Genomic DNA, 22,179 nt, shown 5'->3' with positions numbered 1-22,179 from the left:
GACTTACATCGAACAAATTTAGTATCTGATCTTTTATCAATATGCGCCTTTTTGTCAATCGAGGAAGCCTTAATTTTTTATATTGTTTTTACTGAAAATTCCCTTATTTCCTTATTTTGTTTTCAATAAAAATTTTAGTAAATAAAATTTTTTTTATTTTGTAGATATTTTTGTCTCAGTCAAGATTTTTTATCCATTATATAGAACCATGTTCATTTAATATAACTTACTTACACATGTACAGAATAGCGTAGAATTTTAAAATTATATACACAGGATGTTCTATTTTAACTTAGAAACACCGAAGTATCTTGAAAAAAATACATTTCCGAAAACAATATTTCAAATAAAAATTGTAGGAGGTCATTATCAGATGAGCTACTTATATTATGGGTCTGGGGTCCACTTTGAGCCCAATAAGGCCCAAATTAATTTCTTTTATGAAAACACTCATTTATTATTATTATAGGTTCATATTCTATCGAAAAAATAAAGAAAGTTTGTTTGTTTCAATTTTTCGTTTAATTTCCTCCTCAGGCGCAAAATGAGCGCAGCGAATGAGGGCAAAACAGCGGACGATGTATCCTTGGAGGTAACATTGAAGGACCTCGAAAAGATAATTTTATTTCTTCATCGTCAATAGCACTCATTGCTAATGTGCGTATGTTCTATTCACATATCGGAATGGACGGAACGTGTTTCAAAATAAGAACTTTGAGCTCTATCTGGGCCTTAATGGGCCCCGGATCTAAAATCTAAATAGCGAGTGACTCATCTGATGATCTCCTTAAATCCTACAACTTTTATTTGAAACATTCTTTTCGAAAATACATTGTTTTCGAGATATTTCGGTATCTATGTTAAAATGGGACACCCTGTATAATCTTATTCTCTTTCCATCCGACGGAAATGCGCGATATTCAAAGCTTAACGAAGTCCACTTGCGTCTGTTTGACGACGCATCAAAGTTGCAGCGCGCTTGGGATCTCGCGGCATTTCGAGGAGCTCTTTTGCTCCCTCCTTACGAAGGATCGTCTACGTTACGGTTCGTTAAGGAATGTATTACGTACCAGCGCGGAAGATCTCGCCGCATCCATCGCAACGGCTGGCGAATTGAGCGTCGTAGCAGTTGCCGCAGTAGATCTTGTCCACCTTACTGCCGAACTGTTTGTCCACCAAGGACACTCTGCACCTGTTGCAGAGGAAGCAGGCCTCGTGCCAATGCTTATCCTTGTACGACAGATCCTGCAAAGTGAAATCCTGATAATCGCACTGGAGTCCACGTGCGTTCTACGCTTTTCGCTCGCTTATCTTATTCGAACGTGAGCGACTCGTCGTGTAATAAAATCGAGGATCGCGGAAGAGCCTATCTCGAAAATTGGTTTCGCGGGAAAGATCAACGCTATCTGCGCGTATTTCATGATACTTTATTTATCTTTTTCTTTTTCGTTTCTCGCGGTTTCTCGCTCGTTATCGACAGGTCGCGCGGAATTTTCCCGCGTTGTCTCGGGTTGTCACGCAATTGTCACGGTTGTTTGCTCATCGTCACATTGTCGTAAGATACAAACTACAAAGAGTAAGACCGCAAGTGATGTTAACGCAGAGTTAAACGGCGGCAAGATCATGACACGTGTTTTATGTATTTCTTTTTCGGAATGGGTCAATTCTTGTCTGCTAAATTTCAAAGTCTGCTAAAATTCAAAGAAAGAAAGAAAGAGACGGATAGGAAAATCAGCGTCTCGCAGTGTTTTAACGTCATTTGAAACATCTAAATATAAATAGTAAATGAAAAATATAATTAATGATTATTAATTTATAATTATTAATTATTTATAATATAATTACTAATTCATAATGGTAATACACTAATAATATATTAATTTATAGTAACATACTATTTTGAATTACATAGTAATTTATAGCGGATTATTAAATAAGATTAATTAATCCAATTACGTTAGACTATATAAAATTTAATAGGTATGATCATCTCCCGTTACTCTATTTAGTGCGCTTCTGAGGATGATTCGTTTAGTGAAAAAAAAACTCGGATTTACTTCCCCATGTTTACTTAGACATCGATGAATAAATCATATATAAGGTGACACCGAAAAAAGTGACCAAACTTCCGTACCGTATTCTACCTTTCCTATGGATGAAAAAAGGTCATGTAAACATAAGTTCGAAAACTTCTTTTCCGAGATCTAAACACTTTTTTGTTTGTAATTGAGTATTGTAGGAATGCTTGAAGCTTAATTAACACGCATAATCAATCTCGATACCAATATCAGTCTTCATGTAACGTGTGGGCAAATATGATTAGATTTGCTTATTGGACTAGTTTTTCTTTCATTTACACTCAACAGTAGAAATCATACACAATTTTTGGAAACTGAACTTTCTACAAGATGTACCATTGGCAACACGCACTTGAATGTGGTTTATGCATGTTGGAGCTCTGGTTCATTTTAGTTCAAACTGCCAGAGAATATCTTAATAACAATTACACCAATCAATGGATTGGCAGAGAAGAGCCAATTGCCTGGCCTGCATGCTCCCTTGATTTGATTCCTTTAGATTTTTATTTGCGAGGACATAAAGTTTTAAAAGTTTAATCTATGATAATAATATTATTGATAATCTGGAAACACTCAAAAACCGGATTATTGCCACATGTGATAAAATTCGGAATACACCAGAAATTTTTGAAGGTCTTCGACAGTCTCTGTAATGTCGATGTGAAGTATATATTGTTGCAGAAGGAAATCTGTTCCAGCAATTTCTTTAATTAAGCTTTAAATATTCCTACAATATTCGATCATAAACAAAAAAGTGTTTGTATCTTAAAAAGGAAGAGTTTCCGGACCTGTGTTTACATGACCTTTTATCATCCTTAGGAAAAATGGAATACGGTACCGAAGTTTGGCCGAAGATTTTTCGGTGTCACATATTTACACCAAAAATCTCTAGTTAAATTTTAATTAATTTATTTTAGTAACCGTTGAACATTTTCCAATCGTATCTAAATGTTTTAAAGACACTAGAATGTGAAACGTGAGATATCGATTTATCCGCCCATTTGTCGTAGCGCGATAATAAACACACTATTCACGCATTGAATGTCGTGGCAAGTACTATAATACTGCGTCTCATTGAATCGTGCATAAATTATAACTGATAATGCATATGAAAATCGGTTATAGAGAAGACAGAGAATCATCGATAAAAAGTTAGCGGGAGACGGAGGAAAAGCTGTATGAATCTCGTAGTACGTTCATTTACTGTATCCGACAATTTAGTTATCAGTTAAACTTTTGCATAATCCATCAAGACGAACGTAGGCAACCGCTAACAAAACACTCAGCGACGTCATCAAAGAGGATCTTTATAAGCGGCAATATAATGAGAAAGGAACTCGCAACTTTCCAATCTCACTTGGAAAGTTTCAGACGAGTTATGTTAGAGCAGACATCGTCGTTACCGATGGAAGCTCTAAATAAACTTCACTCGTCGCGTAGCAAACAATAGCGAAGGACGAGCGGATTAGCTTCACCGTGCAAAAATAGTTCTCGCCACGGAGTCGCAGTAAAAGTCTCCAACAATGGACGAGCACGAGCGGAACGGCCAGCAATAAACGACGATAAAGCCCTCTCGAACGTGAGATCTCGCGATAAAGGCGTATGATACCGCGATACCGTATGTCGTTATTTGGTGCACAAAAATATAGAGGGTGTCTGATAATTAATGACACAACGTGCGTGTGCGGATGGAATGCGTCGAAGTGAAGAAAAAAGTCCCTTACGACTTTGCAAACATTTAGCATTGATTATTAAAAAATTAGCCCTTGAGTCCTGGCGTATCCTTATAAGGACTATGTTATGTCTAAGGATACATCAAAGGTACGCAGCATATCTCTTTAACCCTTTCACTGTTGGTGGGAAGTATAGTTTCCACCTTTTCTTGATTCAATTTTGCGTTGTAAATCACATAATTTTGAAGAATTAATCGGGGATTTGAGTTTTCCAGATAACTGAGTAGTTGTTCAACATACTCCAATAGGTTTTTAATACCTAATTATTCATTTGTGATTATTTATAACAAATCAAAGTTGAAAAAAATGCGTTTTTTAGGGAAAAATCGATTCCTCAGAGAGTATTGAATGTAGAGGTCTCAAATTTTCACCAAATATTTTTCTGATGTTGTACAACATATATTATTTTCAGTATTTTTTTGCAGGTTAGGTTCTTTTTTATAAACAAATATTTCTACAAAAACGGCCGAAATTTTATTTTTTTGCACTTTTTAGCTCTATATTCCTAGCTTTTTCATTCTGTATCTCCATCTTATCCATACTATCAATATTATTTTACTCAAAAGATAATCAGCTACAGATAATGATTCATAATCAGCGATTCGAAAAACCCATATATCATCAATAATAATCGGAATTTTTATCAATTTCGTACATTATGTCGCCATATTGAATCCGTCATTTTGAATTTTGCAAATCTGACTTCAGATTCGTAATCAGCGACCCGAAAAACCCATACACCATCAATAATAATTGGAATTTTCATTAATTTTGTACATCATGATCGCCATATGGAGTCTGCCATTTTGAATTTTGCAAATCTGACTTTAGATTCGTAATCAGCGATCTAAAAAGCGTAGGACTACCAAATATTTTAATAATTTTCTCAAGGGAAGTTAATTCAGCAGTGAAAAGATTAAATACGTCTTTCATAGATGGCAGCATACACCTTTAAATGTATAAATAGGAAACATAAATAGGAAAAAAACAAAATTCAAAATGGTTACAAAATATGATGCGCGATTTTTACTGGCCAATGCTTCATTAATTTCTTAATGGTTCATTAATTTCTTAATACTTAACCATCGCGAGGTTTGCAAAATGGTACAGGAATTTTCCATTCACTTCGATGCGATTTGTCCGCAGTCGAGCGTCAGATGCCGTTACTTGTCAGGTACCTTATACACACGGTGTCCGACAACGCTCGATCGCTCGTGCTGCCTGGGAGACGACTTCAGGAAACCGTCGACGCAGATGCTGCAATCCCGTGAACTATCAATCGCGTGATCATTACACAATTCGCGGCGGCGCGCGCAAGACAATGCGGAAAATTGATGACGTAGACGCTCGCTTTCCCCAGCCGGGACGTCGATTTTCCTCGTAGAAGCACTGAGACGAGAAATGATCTCTCTCTCTCTCTCTCTCTCTTTCTCTCTCGCGAGGACGACGGTCGCGAAGGAACGAGAGAAAAGGAGCGGAAATTGCTCCTCGCGACCGAGACGCGTACGGGTAGTAGCCGATTACACCTGCATCATCGCCGCTATTTCTAGAAATGAGTAAGTCGACGACTCTCCATCTATTGACACCTGGTCTCATAATTATACGGCCACCGCTAGTTGCGTCTTTAGGCCGAGCGCGGCGGACGACAGTAATTTATTGTTTCCGTACCCGTGAAAATGTACGACCCGATCTTCAACGGAAGGACTGAACGATCGTAAGGATAATTTCATGTCCTACGGCCCTGACCGTGAACTTAATATTTTCTTTTCACGCTATTCATCACGACAAGCGTGTGTTTTTGTTTGATCTGTATCGAGCTGAGTCGTAGGCGATTTTTCCTTTTTTAACAAATAAATTTAAATTGATTTTCATTGAGTTTTAATGTAATAAAATTGTTTTATTGATTTTAATATAATGTAATGTATGATATATAATATATATGATAAAATATATAATTTATGAGGCATTTTGTACGATAAGGATAAGATCATTTTTTATAAAAAAAGATATTAATGTTTAAAACTAGGAAGAGAGACGTGAGACTGTCTTTGCTATTGAAAAATATACAAATATGTAAAATTATTAAATTCTACTAAATTTCAAGCTGTCTCAGCAAATATGGTAAGTTTGATCTTAAAGGATCTTCCTTGAAAATTATACAGATGTGAAAATCAATTAGTATTCATTTCATAATAAACGGCTACTGTGGTACGAAATGCTGTATCATATGTTACTTAATTTAGAAACGTGAAGCAGTTTATTATGTATATTCGCCATTATTAACACCCGCGTTTTAAATTAATAGGCAGCTCAATGGCTTTGCGAATATCCGAAGAAAATGAATATTTGCTGCCTTAGAAATTATTTACAACTCGACTCAATAATATCTCAATACATAGTATAAAAAAAAAATATCTCAAAACTCTTATGGTATGCAATCAGCAAGAACGAAATGCTAATAATATTCGTCGCTGAATGTTGCGCGCGATGATTTGAATTTTAGAACTAAAGAGAGAACTAAATTTCCCCGCTAAAATTTAAATTATCGCGCCTTATATCTAGTCACGTTTCATATTATTCGCCTTCTACATACTTGCTGGTTGAAAGAAAGAGAACGTTTTTGTTATTCAACTTGGATATGTTGTGTGCAATTTAAATACTCTCCTCCCTCCATCCCCCCCTCACGAGTCAGCGGGGAATAGAAACGTCCGAGTTTGAAGAAGTTACGCGAAGTGTGCTTTACGTAACAGCAGTACCTTGGAGTCGATGCCGATGATTTTGTTGCACTCCTCGCAGCCATTGGCGAACACGCTCTCGTAACACTTAATGCAGTAGGGATGCTCGTCCCTGAGGACGTAGCGCTGTCCTGTCAGGGATTCGTCGCACTGCCAGCAACAGAAGTGGCCGCTGTGCCAGTCCTTGTTCATCGCCTTCGTGTATTCGCCACTGAAAATCAACTGCAACACGAATATTGGTTGTTTAGAATTCGCGGTGATCTCCTGCCAGAGTCGCTCTCTACGGGATCTCTACGGTAGTATTGCGTCGAAATTCGATGTAGTTTTATGTGAATCGTCCTCGCAAGGGAAGTTCTACAAATGCTCACGATCGTAGACAGAAAAGTTGCCCGCTGTATTTTCGAATGAGTTTTCGGAAGACACATCCGTCTTGTCCAAGGAGAAATTTTCCTATCGGCAAACAAATCTTCTCGCTGGACATGGCGGATGTGTCTTAAAATTTTCACAAAAAATGGCGGGTAGTTTTTCTATCAATCAGTGATTGTGCTCCGTCGATCTCGAGAAATGATTGGATATATCAAGCAGAATATAAAAAACAGAAAAAATCAGAGACATAGGGTAAGCAACATAATAAACCACATTTCTATAATGATAAAGATGTACAAAAGAAACCTTGTACCTTAAGAAAAAATTGCTTCAGCGTATTAGTGAAGAGCAACTGCATACGAATGTAATGCTGTTGCTAAGCATGTATTTTTATATCCAGACGCTCTTCGTTAATACGTTGGACGAGTTTAATTTCTCAAGGCACTTATACAAGGTGTCCCAGATTACCCGGGTCACCCGATATTTTTTGTAAACGCGACATTTTAGAGAAAAATGTTTCAGACAGAAATTGTATGATTTCAAAGGGGACATAAAACAACTGTATCATTTTGTTTACAAATGGCGCCACTTTTCAGATATTCACTGGTCATTACTTTTCTTAAATGGAAATCCCAATTCTTCATCATCTTTTCTTTATATCATCTTTTTCCACCAATTAGTTTGAACAGCTTTCGTCAGAAACATCTTTTTGTCTAATATTTTTTGTAATATTTAAAGAAAACTTTTTTAACATTTAACTTACGATATCTCACTCATAATAACCTTTGTCATAATAACTACTTGTCAAAAGAAAAAATAGCACTAAGCTTTTTTACTCTATTTAGTCTCAAGAATATATAGTTAAAATAACCGTAACTTTCGTTAATTTATCGACTTTTATAAATTTCAAAATCATCAAAAAAAGGGCACTCTTATAACAATATATTCTTGAGATCAAATCGAGTATAAAGTCTAATATCACTTTTTCTTCCGACAAATAGTTAGCGAGATATCGTGAGTAAAATATTGAAAAAGTTATTAGGTTTTCCTTAAATATCTCAAAAAATATTAGGCAGATAAAAAATGTTTCAAACAAAAGTTGTTAAAATTGATTGGTAGAAAAAGATGATGTAATAAAAAATTGGGATTCCCATTTAAGAAAAGTAATGATCAGTGAATATCTCGAAAGTGGCGCCATCTGTAAACAGAATGATATAGTTGTTTTATGTTTCCTTTGAAACCATTTAACGTTTGTCTGAAACATTTTTCTTTAAAATATCGCGTTTACAAAAAAAAAATTAGGTGATCCGCGTGGTTTGGGATACCCTATATACATTGCCAATGGATGTAAAAATATCAATGACTATATTGCTTATTAGAGATGTGCGAACTATTTGAATTCGAATCCCTATTATTCGAATCCGAATAATTCGAATAGGAATCAAATATATTATCGTTTGCATGCATGAACTATAAAATGGGCCATCTAGACCTGTATGTTTGAACCCTTAACTTGTAATTAACTTAATTTATAATTAATAACTTAATTATAAATTACTTTAATTATTTAAATATATATTTTACTTTAAGATTATATCACAATATCAATATTCCCTTTCATATTAAAATCTTCTATCGTTATTTGTTTAATAGTCATGTTAAATTTTTTAATGATTCGATTCAATTTCATTCGATTCGATTCGAATTCGAGTGAAATTTCATAGATTTGATTCGAATTCGAATTTAAAAAATGAAATTCGATTCGATTCGACATAAAAATTCTTAATTCGCACATCTCTATTGCTTATTTTATTCTTTCACAAGCGCTCTCTCGCATGTTCAACCCTTTGAACTCAAATCATCTAGAGCAATATGGAGTGTGTATATCAGCTTTTCAGCTAGAAAGTTATCTGTTAAAGAATTTCGTTTTTTCGAAAGTTATTTCATAAACCATTGGAACTAAAGTCAACTTGCAGCGGTATGTCGCAATGCGAACCGGTCCTGTGCGGCTTAATGGATTCAAAGGGTTAAGGATCGAAACAAACCGAGGCGAAAAAATTCTATAGATATTATTATGAGGAAATCTTTGAAATCATGAGACGTGTGTATATTTTGATGCAACTCTTGCAAGTATTCATTTAGATTTGTTGAAAATTTTATATTTCTCAACATACTCTTTCTCACCCCCCATATTATTCGCTTTAGACACTTCGAAAATTTAATGCGAACGAAAATAAAGGAATATTTTACATCGAAGCAATCATATGTAATATAAAATTATTTTTTCAAAATTATAGTTTTAAGTAATTGCAAATGCATTGTATTGTTCTGTTCGTAATTGTAACTCGGCGAACATAGCACAATGTTTACAGCCCATACAACTTATGCATTAAAAAGATATTTAAAAAATATGTCATAAAATGTGATTTTAGGAAATAAATTTTTCTGTATGAGTGAAAGTATGATATACCACCATTTCTTGACTTTCGCGCTCGCAAAAATATTTAAATTTCTGGAACTAACAAAATAAATAGTATAAGATTATATATAAAAACATTATACCTAAATAAATACAAACACGCGAAATGTCGTAAAACTTGCGTCTGTGCAATGTTATTTCACACATCTCACGGTTTCAAATATATATCTACTCAATGAGCGGACAACAAGCGGTAAAATCAATAAAATTAACGATGAAAGTCAATAATCGAAAATATGGAATTAGGTTCGACAGGTTATTTCAATCTTCGAATGCGAGAGGAAAAGCACTTGTGGAAATATTTGTCTCTCGGGCTACTTTGCGATATATCCAAAACTCGTCGATATCGACGAGAAGCGCTTCCGCTGAGTCTGTTCCGTAACTCTTATCGACAGTGTCGTTACAAATTACAGAATAGGTCAATCGGTCTTTCCCCGTTCATCTCTTCTTGCGAGAGCAACGTTGTCCGGTGTTTGCGCAGCGGTACTTTGACTATGTCGCAAACAGCTATGATACGCAACGTTTGTAGTCACATCTACGTGCGTATTGCTTGTAATGTAATGCTCGTCGCATGCGCGCGTTGTTGGTTTCTTACAATCTACTTTGAAGTTGGGTTGATGTAGTAGCTGATGAGTTTCACATGTATGTTTGTGACGTTCTCGTGTGTCACGTGGAACTGTTTCTTTTATTTTCTACGTGATGGGTGAGAACGTGTTTACAATGTAACGGCTGCCCGATGCGTGTCGATTTCTTAAGATCTATGCACCTCGATGTCGAATTTATACAACACTGCCCGAGTTTACATATCTACGAAACGCTTGTATGTTGCCGCGTGAAAACGTCGTTTATTTTCGGATAGGGCAAAAATCAAATTTACGACATAACTCGCTCATTAAAAATGCGTCGACTTTCTCGAACCTGCCTTGATCTTGTTCCGGCAAAGAACCTCCGCAAAAAGTGCCCGTTTTTCAGTCCCCGATTTTTAAATTAAATTTTATGCGAAATGATAGCTCATGATAAGATATTAATCACAAAAAAGTTTTACATTGAGCATACGATTGGTTTCAGAGATATAAAGGGTCAAAGTGGTCACTATCTATTAAGGAAGTTTGACACTAATAACATTTTATCGCACGAATTTTTGCAAAAATTCAGTATCTATGGATTCCTTGAGTTGCTTATTACGAATTCGATGTCAGATTTAAAAAATTCAAGATGACGGATATAGCGGACACAAATAGTGAAACAATTATTTACTTTTATTAGAACTGTTATGTTGTGGTCTTTTCGGCTAGCTGATTGCGAATTTTCTATCAGATTTATATTTACCTTCAGTGTAGGCAAGATGAAAAAGTTCTCCAGCCAATGAAGGCAAGATAAAAATGTTATTCAGCCAATAAAAACAAGATGAAAAAGTTATCCAGCCAATGAAGGGAAGATAAGTTTCTAAATATAACAAATAAAACTATCACGTTATTCTTTATGCGTCATATAACGTATCAATTTGAATTTAATATTTTTTTATGAAAAAACAATAAAAAATATTTTTTCCACTCAAAAATTATCGTTGAAAAAATTACTTTTGAAAACCTAATAGAAAATTCGCAATTAGCTAGCCAAAAAGACCACAACATAACAGTTCCAATAAAAGTAAATGATTGTTCATATAATGACTATGTGTGTCCTCCATGTTGCACCTGTCATCTTGAATTTTTAAAATCTGACAGCAGATTCATAATCAACAACTCGAAGAACCCATAGATATCGAATTTTGCAAAAAATTCGTACGATAAAATGTTATTAGTGTCATACTTTCTTAGTAGATAGTGACCACTTTGACCCTCTACATCTTTGAAACCAACAATATTGCTCAACGTAAAACTTTTCTGTAATTAATGTCTCATCATAAACTATCTTTTGACATAAAATTCGATTCCAAAATCGAGAACCGAAAAACGGGCAAAAAATCGACCCTTTTTGCGGAAGTTCTTTTTGATTTCTGCGCTCATCAGCGAGTGCGGAATATTTGCGAGACGTTTATATGTCATGCAAGGGCGCGTAGAAAAAAGACCGAGTTTTTTACGATGCGAGCGAGGGTCCTTAAGCGCATTTCGGATTTGTGAGATCCTTCGACGTCGGACTCGTGTTACTAATTGACGAGTTTATACGTCCGCGATTTACGTTACGCAAGAGAGCGTCTCTCTCGTCTCTCATCTGCATACACGACCGGACAAATCGACGACAAGCAGTCCCGATTTCTCGAGGCCATAAATTCCCAATCGCGAGTTAAAACGTTATATAAACGTCACGCGAGTTAATCTGCTCGTCGTGACTCGTGCAAATGCTAATCGTTTTCGCGCCAAAGTTCCAAAGTTCTCTCTAGTTCTCTCGGCCATTTTCTCCTCTCCTTTTGCGTGCTCCCGTCGATTTCCTCAGCCTGGATGTAATCAAAGAGCAACACACGCGACGAGACGTCTCGTGTAACGTTTCCGTCGAGACTCCGCGCGGAACAATGCGGACGTGACGGTCGCGTGCGTGAAAACGTCCGAGGGCGAGGAAATCGCAGCGCTTCTCGCGCAGAGAACTGTGTTTTCTGTCGTTGCGTTATCGGCGCGGGCGGCGCCTCACGGGGCAGAGAAAGAAAGAAGAAAAGAAAGAAACAAAGTCATCGAGTTCTCCTCGCATCTCTCTCTCTCTCTCTCTCTCTCTCTCTCTCTCTCTCTCTCTCTCTCGAGCGTGTACGTGCGCGTCATTACGGCGTACGGGATTTCGCTGCTTCGTGCTGGTAATATGTACCTTGGATGAGTGCTGTTGTATGTGCTGGCTGAGTATTTCTGTACAAAGACACATCTGTCTGTCGTGACACGCGCGTATATGTATGCACGATCGTGCGCAAATCTCTTCCGTGAGCATTCTCATGATCATGCGCGAGTGTTCTTTTTTGCTTTCTTACGGGGACGTATATTCACCGCGCGCGTTCTACCGATCTTTGTTTGGGGGAGGTCCGCTGATTAGCAAGAGAAGCCGGGAGACGCGCGATTGAGCCGCGAGAACATGCGTCAGGCCCGAGAAACCTATGCTGGATACACAGGGTATCCCATTTTTAATGAGCTAGGCAGAAATTTCGGAAAATATGAAAGATACTAAGAAACGTTTCAGACATGAGTTGTATGGTTTCAAGGGGGACATGAAACATACTTATAGACGGCGCCACTTTCGAGATATTCACTGATCATTACTTTTCTTGAGCGGAAACCACAATTTTTCTTATATCATTTTTTTCCACCAATTACTTTGAACAACTTTTGTCTGAAACAATTTTTCATTCGCCTAATGTTTTTTGAGATATTTGAGGAAAACTTGGTAACTTTTTCAACATGTTACTTACGATATCTCCCTAACTATTTGTCGAGCGAAAAAATAATACTAGACATTTTGACTCTATTTAGCCTCAAGAATATATTGTTACAGTAGTGCTCTAACTTTTGTTAACTTATCGACCTTTGGAAATTTCAAATTCATCAAATTAATAAAAGTCAGAACGCTATTGTAATAATATATTCTTGAGACGAAATAGAGTAGAGAAGTCGAACTTTTTCTGACAAATGGTTAGCGAGATATCGTAAGTTAAATATTTTAAAAGTTATCAAGTTTTCCTTAAATATCTCAAGAAATGTTAGGCAGACAGAAAATTAATTGGTAAAAAAAGATGATATATTAAAAAATTTTTCACTTAAGAAAAGTAATAATCAGTGAATATCTCGTAGGTGGCGCCATCTGTAAATAAAATTATACAGTTGTTTTATGTGTCATTTTATGTGTCAAACCAAATTTGAACCATACAATTTTTCTCCGAAACGTTTCTTAGTATCTTTCATATTTTTGCAGATTTTTGCGTGGCTCAAATGGGACATCCTGTATACATAATGTTGAGTGGTCATTACATTTTCTATTTGTGGAAAATATTCGTCACACTTGTCAAATAAAACTGAACACAAGGTTGTGCAGTTTCGAGGTATGAGCAACTTTTTATAAACGATACAGATAATATTGACTCGGTATTTTCTTTAAACGTCTATAACAAGAGTTACAAGATTTTATTTCTTTTTAATATTTATTCGGATCGATAACATCTTCTGCAAATAGATATTTAATAAACATTTTTATATCGATCTACAATATACCATTATTCCCCTTTTTTGTTTTAAGACATTATTCTTTGTTCTAAGAAAGTCTTGAGATTAATAAATGTATATGTGTTACGTTTTTCGATGTTGTCGATTAGTTGGTACTTAAAAAAAGCGCCAATTATGAGTAAAGAAGCTACAGGCTTCTCTAGGTCTGACGAGTATGCGATTTTTATGAAAATTCGCGCGTTTCATGATCGCAAGTTTGCAATTCGCGGCTTCCTAAACCGGAAGCTTCCTCCAGCGACTTCCGAGAATTATTTTGCAGAACGAAACGCACTTCTCTCAGCTTGCTTATCGCGGGTGAGACGTCACCGTGATTGTTCTCTAAAGAGCGACGAGACGTGTGCTCTCCATCTCTCTCTCAGCGGACGAGAGCGTCCCTCGCTTCTCCCCGAGCGATCCTGAAGAGCTCGAGCTACCGGAGAGCACCACCCTAGGACAAGGCGCGTTCTCCGCCCGTCGGGCTTGTGGCCTGTCGTCACGAAATGTCAGAGGACGGCCCCCTCGGAACCAAGGAGAGAATTCGCAGCGAACGATATCACTTTAGATACGGCTAGCGGAGAGCGCGGCTTCTCGCGTGACGGAGCGTGGAAACGCGACGCCCGGCCAAGTCCATCTTCTTCAGTCGAGTATTTTCGGCCGATCGTAAATCGTCCCCGGGAACGAGCGAACGAGGCGAGGGGGAATGCGCGAGATCGAACGAAAGCGTCGACATCTTCTCCGGGCACGACCGGCCGCGAAATTAAGACCGATTCTCACTACCCTTCTAGGCCACCCTTCTAGCCAGACAGGACTCTGTCGATCCTTCGTTGAAACGTTTTCCTTTCGTATTGGCTCGCTTCGTAGCAACCGAGACGCGTTTTAGTTACAAAAGAAAAATAGAGAAAAAAATATTGACGGAGAACCCAGACAGGATAATGTCTGAAAGACATCCTGCTGGCTTCTCAGACATCCTCAAGATACAGTTTGGACATTTGCGCTGATTGACGGACTCCTGCTTGCCGTTGTCTAGATTGATAGTGAGAATAAGCCTTTACGCGTGAGTCGCTTGCGCCGAACAGTCGCGTTGCTCCTCGGAGTTTTTCTTTCTTCTCCTTTCCTCTTTTTGCAGTGAGCAAAAGAGTTGCAAAGGCGGTCGCGCGATTCTCACCTGTTTCGGGATTCGGAATTGAAAAGTTTTTTTTTGCCACCCTTTCGTTGCTATTTTACTTTATATCATACACTGTTACCATAAAGTGCAGGTTTCCTCGGGGTACAGATAATCATCTCTCTATCCCCCCTCCCCCCTTTCTAGAGTCAAATTACAAGATTCCAATGAGATCTACGTTATTTTGTTTTTATTTCTGTCTTTTCGCGTCTATCGGTAAAATTAGAATCGAGAGACGAGTCATGTCGCTTAATCCTCGGCAAGTAAAGCTGGACTTTTATTTTTCATCTATGCTGTAGCAGACAGTCCGTCAGTTCTGCGATAAAATATTCTTCAATGCTTTTGTGTTGAGATATTCACAGTACTCGTCACCGTCACATTTCCGTAAAAAGGGAAAAAAGAAAAGAGTTTGACGGAGGACCTATGGGCGCTCCTGCTGGCCGCCGCCTAGACGGATAGTGAGAATCAGCCTTAACTCGTCCCCCGTTTTAGACCGTGCAACTTCATCGATGTTACGCGCGGTGAGAAGGAAGATTCCATCACCCGAGCGAATTCGCGTTGCAAACTCGGCGCAAGCGGCTCTCACGAGCATCAAATTGCCGGGGACACCTTTTCTTCTCCATTCGCCAGGAGGATCTCCCCGCTGCGAGGAAGTCAGCGGAGAAATCATCGAGCAGGACAAGTGCCCCCGCCAATTTCTGCTTCCTGGCGCGGCGATCGCGGCGTTTTCGCGCGGCGTTCCTCAGGGTGAAGCTCTTTTCCTCGGGGCGGCGCGGCGAGGGGGCTTCGCGAATTGTCGAGGGCACGGCGCGATGATGATCGCGATGATGATCGTGATGATCGCGATAGAGCGGCGACGGCGGCGACGACGACAGCGACTTGAAGCGGGTCGCCGTTAAGAGGAGCAAGAAAGAAGCGGTAAAAGGGGCGCTTGGCGGGTCTGCCGGACTGTATAACGTCAGCCAGCACATACTCTTCGATGGCGTGGTGGTTGTTCTGCGTGCTGTCGACCTCGGTGATCGTGACCTCCGACGCGTTCTGGTCGTGGCTCTCCCGGCGCTTGGTCGTCTTCTTCACTTTGCGCACCTTGCGCTCGGTGGTCGTGTACACTACACTGTCTACGTCCGCCATGTCTGCGTTCTACCCTCTTCCGACTTCTTTCGTTGTCGCTGTCGCGATGCGATCCCGCCTGGCCGATTGAAACAACTGAGGATCGACTGTCGTACTCGACGGGCTCTCTCTCGAGAGGGAAACGGGGTGTGAGGGGGGGAAGCGGGCAGGGAGAGAAAAGGAAAATGAGCGAAGAGAAAGAGGAAAACAAGAGAGAAAGTTAAACGGCGAGAGAAAGAAGAGAGAAAGCGGAGATGGACAGAGAGAAAGACAGAGAGAGAGAGAGAGAGAGAGAGAGAGAGAGAGAGAGAGAGAGAGAGAGAGAGAGAGAGAGAGAGAGAGAGAAAAAGAAAGAGAGAGGGGGGGTGTATATGTGTGTGTATGTGGTGTGTATGTGCGTAAAACAGAGAGAGAGAGAGAGAGAGAGGGAGAAAAAGAGAAAGAGAGAGAGAGAGAGAGAAAGAGAGAGAGAGAGAGAGAGAGCGAGAAAGAGGGGGTCGAGAGAGCGCCGCGAGTTTTTCGACGTCGGTTTGGAAAAAGAAATCGGAACGGCGAGGCTACTTGTCCCGAGACTACTGTTCAGCGGCTTTCGAGCTTGCGAACTGACTGAAATCTAGGATCGGCCCGCTCCGGGCGTCATCATATCGGGACGCTATTTTCGGCGTCCCGACGACTCCAGAAACGCGCCGCGTCGCGCCGCGCCCGCCCGCCCGTCCTCTTTCCTCCCCGACCCGTTCGCCCCGCTCGCCCCTGCGCTCCCACCCGCGCGTATGTGCTCTTCCACAAACCGCCCTCCACCACCCTTGCTTCTCCGTCTCTCTAGCGGCGCCTCTCTCCTTCTCCCGGAGCTCGATGCAGTGTGCCGGGTGCAACTTTTCTACGATACGTCCGTTTCTACTCTTTCTCTCTCACTCTCTCCCTTCTTCTTCTTCTTCTTCTTCTTCTTCTTCTTCCTTTTCCTCTTTGAACTTCTTCACGCTTCCTCGGGCTTCTTCGAGTTTCTTCGCCCTGCTCTCTCTCCGACAGACGTTGACTTCTCGGTCCTCTCATGTTGCTTGCTTCGTCTCTTTCTCTCTTCTTTCTTCTCGTCTTCTCTTCACGAGTCATTCTTGCAGAGCAGTGTGTAACTTCCGTTTTTAGACGAACTACGATCGAGACGTGGCTCGCGCTTTGCGGGGCGAAACGCCTGGACGACTTTTCGATCGTTCGAAGAGAGAAAGAGCGAGAGAAAGAGAAAGGGTGAGAGGGTGAGAGAGAGAGAGAGAGAGAGAGAGAGAACGGAGCGATCGGACGCTTCGTTAAATTCATCCTCTTCCAGCTTTATCCACGCTGCTAAATTGTTGATATCGCGTCGCCGCTATCGTCGTCGTCGTCCTCGTCGTCGTCGTCGCCATCGCCGGCCAGTAGTCGCGAAAATACTCGGCAGTGATACATTTTTCATGGGGACGAGCGAGCGGAGAAGAGAGAGAAGTGCATTCTTGAATAAATGGTCTTTAGAAATTTACGGTTGCCGCGCGGCTCGCCGGCACTACCAATCCAAACGAGTCCTCCGTAGGTCCGGCGAGGAGCGCGGATAAACGATCGCTTTTATCAAAACCTAACTGAAGGTGGCTCATATCCTAAGCGCATCTCCCAGCGTATGTCCTCGGTGGCCAAGCAAACAGATTTATCGCCACGCGAACGATCATCCCGTTCGCGCGAAATTTCGACATTTTTACGCAAACCCGGCGCATTCCAAGAACAAATGGCGGACACTGTTCGCGCAAGAGGTCGAGAGACGAGGGAACGTAAATCTCGCGAGTGCCTTTCGCGCGCGGATTTGTTCGCGAGGATTATTGTTAGAATAAAAGTGGAGGCCGCGCGCCATCAAGCAACTACAAATCTCCGATAGTTCATAAACGCTTCGTATAAATATTGTTTAAGAGTGACGCGCGGGGAACGACCGTAAATCAGGACGTTTACGATCAACCGTGAAGCCGTTCCACTTAATTTTCGGGAGATTTTGCGTTCGAGACGGTGAGGTTGTGAGTCGTAAAAACGCCGTGACACATTTAGCGTCTCGTCGCTGCTTCTTTTCCCTTTCCTTCTTTTCTGTTTTATATCTAACACCGAAATAGAGAGATCATCCTTTGCTCTTGTCTTCCACCCTCTCTCTCTCTCTCTCTCTCTCTCTCCCTCTCTGTGTTTCACTCGCAATAGGTACATAAATGGGGTGTCGATTCGGGAAAAATATCGGATTGCTCGTTCCGGCGGGCATCGATAAAAACGGGAATGCGTGATCGGCAGTCGACGCGACTCAGGTTGCCCCCCCTCTCCCGTCGACTTTTTCCTCTTCAAATCTGCCGAAAAAAGGGTCGACGCGGTGCCTTGATTCTCTGCCAAACAGGTGGTTCCCGGTTGCGCTCGCGCGCGTGAGGCAGCGAAAAATAGAATTCGAACGAAAAGTAAAGATACAGAGAAAGGATAAATGTGTGTGTGTGTGTGTGTGCGTGTATGTGAAAGAGAGAGAGGGAGGGATAGTCGGAGTAATTGGGTCGGAATGTTTCACACATCACCAATACCTGCCGCCACCCACGCACGGGGGAAAATTCGCTCGGACATTAATCTGCGAGAACGGTGTACCCTCGCGAGTCAATCGTTGTTCGACACACGAAAATCTTCCGGAGGTATCAAATTCGTGCGGAAGATTCGTCGTTTTTCCATGAAATCACGACTTTTGCAAAGCTGGACTCGCCGATTTCGATAGTCGGAAGGAAACGGGAAGGCTTCACATTGGAGGTTAGAGGAAATACCGTGTCGAGATATCGTTTGCCTCGTCTGCAGGAATTATTAATATCCCGAGATATTAGGATAGTAATCTTATTATTATTTCGAAAATAATCTTGATCTCGATCTCATCCGGCAGACACGGCGAACTTCTTGCATCAACGATATCGTCCTTTCTCGAGACGGGCATCGATCTGACTTTTATCGATAAACATGAAGCAGACATATCTCATCAAGATCTTTTAACTTGAATCATCGCTATATTTCATGCCTATATTTCATGCCTGAGAGAGGATGTAGTTCATGATTCCCATCAAGCATCGATAATGCCTGGCTGCTAATTGGACATTTTTAATTCTACGCTCCGTGTTTACATCAAAATTGTAAAGAGGAAAAAGATTAAACGAGTCAATGTGACGACGGACAAACCAAGCGCGTTTTGGTCGAAGGAAGCAGAAATTCTGTTTTCTTCCGCCAAAGCGCATTTAGTTCGTTGATTGTCATGTTACTTCAAGCAACTTGAGGTAGCGGCTAAAATTTTCGAAATAGCTGATCCTTCACCGTAACAGCTTTACGTGTAATTGGCGTTAATTAAGGATTAAAAGCAGAATTAGAGAAGTTACTTCGTAAAAGTATCTAGTTATGCACTTACAGCTTTTTTCACTGAAAAAGTAACTAGTTACAGTTACAAATTACTGACCTTCAAAAATAACACCTTACAGTTACAATCAGAAGTTTTAGAAAGTAACGAGTCGTTACTTTTCAGTTACTTTTTTTACGATAATTGTGCTATTATTTTAAATTTCATAATTGTGTAAATTCCTTCAATTTTATATAAAAGTAGTTCGTTGATTATATTCCTCATATTGTATATAATTTTTACAAATTAGATTCATTAATTTAAATAAGCAATTCATATTTATTCTTTAAGACTATTAATAATAATTATAAGAAAGTGGATGAATTTGATGAGGATAATAAATATTAAAAATACTAAAAGTAATCTTGCATCTAACATTAAAAATTAGATTTTTTCACTAAAAACATATTGATATTTTATAAATAAAGACTTGCACTCATATGTTTTCTTAAATTTGCAATTGAAGTTCTACTTGCATGAATAATTTTTCTGCCAGCGCAAATTTCGCAGAGAAATGCCCAGTTATTCTCGTTTCCAAATTTTTTCCTGTAACTCGAATATTTCTACATATGCTGGCCATAGCATTTTACAATCCTTCTCTGAAGATTGAAATGTATCCATTATTTTTATATTTTTTATATAATTTTTTATATAATTTTTTATATAACTTCACACTGAACGCAAGTTATGTTAACAAATAAGGACTGCCGACGCGCGACAGAAATATCCAATAGGCGTACAATTCTTTTGAGAGAAATACAGGTTGCATTCAGAGAAGAGACTATCGGCTCTATTGCATTATTTTATCCTTGTTTCACATCTAATGAATGATAAAGATAGATGATGCAATAGCGCGTTTTTCACATGCAGCCAGAATAACTGTATATTTATTGGATATCAACTATCGCACGTCGCGTTATCGTGATGGTCTGCTAAAATCTTAAGTTTGAAGTGTACAAAGTAACTGTTAAAGTAACTATTAAATTAGTTACTGTTCATCAAACAAATGTAACTAAGTTAAGTTACAATTAAAGATGGAAAAAACAGAACGAAGTTAAGTTATAGTTACCAAAAAATATAACTGTAACTGTAACTTCGTTACAAGTAACTTACCAGTAAGTTACGAATTACTTCCCAACCTTGCTTAAAAGTGATTCCGAGTTTAGCAAGTGTTTATTAGAATGGTTATATAAGTATCACCGAGACGCTTAACCTTCAACAATGTATTTTTTTCCGTGAGTGTAAAAAGATTATGTAACATGAGACCAGCAGATATTAACCTTCAGATATAAATCGATAATTAATTTATAATTTTCAAAGATTTTATTCTGAAAAAAAAAGAACGGTTTGTAACTTTGGAAATGGTCACAATGTCTGTGTATAATTTAAGTTAAGAGTATCAAGATATATCAATATACGTGACTTGAAAGAGTTGTAGAGGGTTAACGCACAGAATTCCTTTTCCACGGAAGGGCGAGGGGCGTTTCGTTTCGAATCGCGACGAGGCAACTCTTGCCTTGCATGCGAGACGATTGCAGGATCGAAGGGATTAAAAATAGGACACAGTCTCGGCTGCGTAATACAATATTATAGAGGACCCACACGCACCGGAAACACGGGGCAAATTAAAAATATTCGGACGACATTTCGAGCGAAAAAGTAGGAGGCGCAAGCACGACGCTGCGCCGCGACGACGAGTCTCGCCGCCGCCGCCGCCGTCGCCGTCGCCATCGTCCACGTCGTCGTCGTGTTAATGTCGTCGTGCTGGGCGCGATGTGTATACGTATATTATTTGCAGACGGGTATGAGATTGATATTTTGGGAGACCCCACGCGAGAGGCACACGGCACCAATAAACGCCGCGAGGCACACAGCGCGGCGATGAGCCTCGTGCAAATATCCGCGACTGCGTTTTGTTGCGGCGCGTGTTACGCTGCCGGCTGTGAAAGCCGGCCGATTGCGAAATACCGCCGATACGGGCAGCGGGGATATACGGTGAACATATTAATCGACGTTCTTCGTTGTTAATCGTTAATCCCGGAAACCCTCCCCGCGAGTGCCGCCGTTGCGACCTCGACGGCTCAACGTTTCTGTTTCGCGACATTCCCGCACGTGTGTTCGTTTGTATTTATTTTTAAACAGGGCAGATTGTACTTTAACACACATACACGCGAACACGCTCGCTCTTTGTCTTTTTAGGTGTGTCCTTTCGTTACTAAACTGTCCTTACTATGTGTAAGTTTATATCTCTATTTCTCGTTTCTTCGCTCTCGTCCGAAACTTTCTCGCTAATCTACTTATTTGTTGCTATTATTTATTTACCTGTTTTTCTATCTATTTGTATATATACGTAGATTTATATTTGTATATATATGTAGATTTATATAGATTATAGATGTACATATTGATTTCCCGCTTATTTTTTCATCCATGGATTTATATATTATCTGCTTATTCATTTCTCTCTCTTTCCCTTTTTCACTTATTTTCTTCTTTTTTCTGTATGTGCAACTTTCTATGCAACATAATTTTTACGATATACTTACAAAACATTTCAGACACGATATTATGTATACTTCATTTTTTTTTTAAATTATGTTGAATGATCTTTAAATGCAAGAAAATAAAATTACGTATTATAATATTACGTATTATTTTGTTTATTTATTGCGCTTGCTAATTGCTCGAGAGGATTATTCCTAGAGAGCATAATAAATAATGCTCTCTCTCTCTCTCTCTCTCTCTCTCTCTCTCTCTCTCTCTCTCTCTCTCTCTCTATCTATATATCTTTCTATTTCTTATTTTCTCGGTCGTTAAGGTATACCGAGTTGACAATTTCAGAAGAGAGTGGGCGAGCTATCTCCGATGATCGAGGAACGTGTGGGATCCTTAATGTAACGAATATTTATCCACGTAGCCAAATATTCGGAATATT

At 39.5% G+C, this 22,179-nt stretch overlaps 1 protein-coding gene across 10 annotated transcripts in view; it reads right to left on the bottom strand.

Annotated features, from left to right (window-relative positions):
• The window catches only part of Lmpt (four and a half LIM domains protein limpet), a 527,685-nt gene that overhangs the window by 38,517 nt on the left and 466,989 nt on the right, over nt 1-22,179 (bottom strand). For 7 of the 10 annotated variants that reach the window (XM_025297410.1, XM_025297409.1, XM_025297413.1 and 4 more), the window contains 2 exons: nt 6,568-6,768; nt 1,071-1,245 (listed from right to left, as the gene is read on the bottom strand). In XM_025297410.1, the coding sequence (XP_025153195.1) occupies nt 1,071-1,245; nt 6,568-6,768 (376 nt within the window). Of the gene's footprint in view, nt 1-1,070; nt 1,246-6,567; nt 6,769-15,701; nt 16,057-16,399; nt 16,551-22,179 lie in introns of those variants that run through there. The other 3 variants (XM_011149732.3, XM_011149741.3, XM_011149724.3) reach the window with 3 other exon arrangements.

The sequence above is a fragment of the Harpegnathos saltator genome, unplaced genomic scaffold (assembly GCF_003227715.2).
Source record: "Harpegnathos saltator strain DR-91 unplaced genomic scaffold, Hsal_v8.6 scaffold176, whole genome shotgun sequence".
NCBI classification, from domain to species: Eukaryota; Metazoa; Arthropoda; class Insecta; order Hymenoptera; family Formicidae; genus Harpegnathos; species Harpegnathos saltator.
The sequence above is the reverse complement of the archived record's forward strand: the minus strand, read 5'-3'. Positions and strand labels throughout refer to the sequence as shown.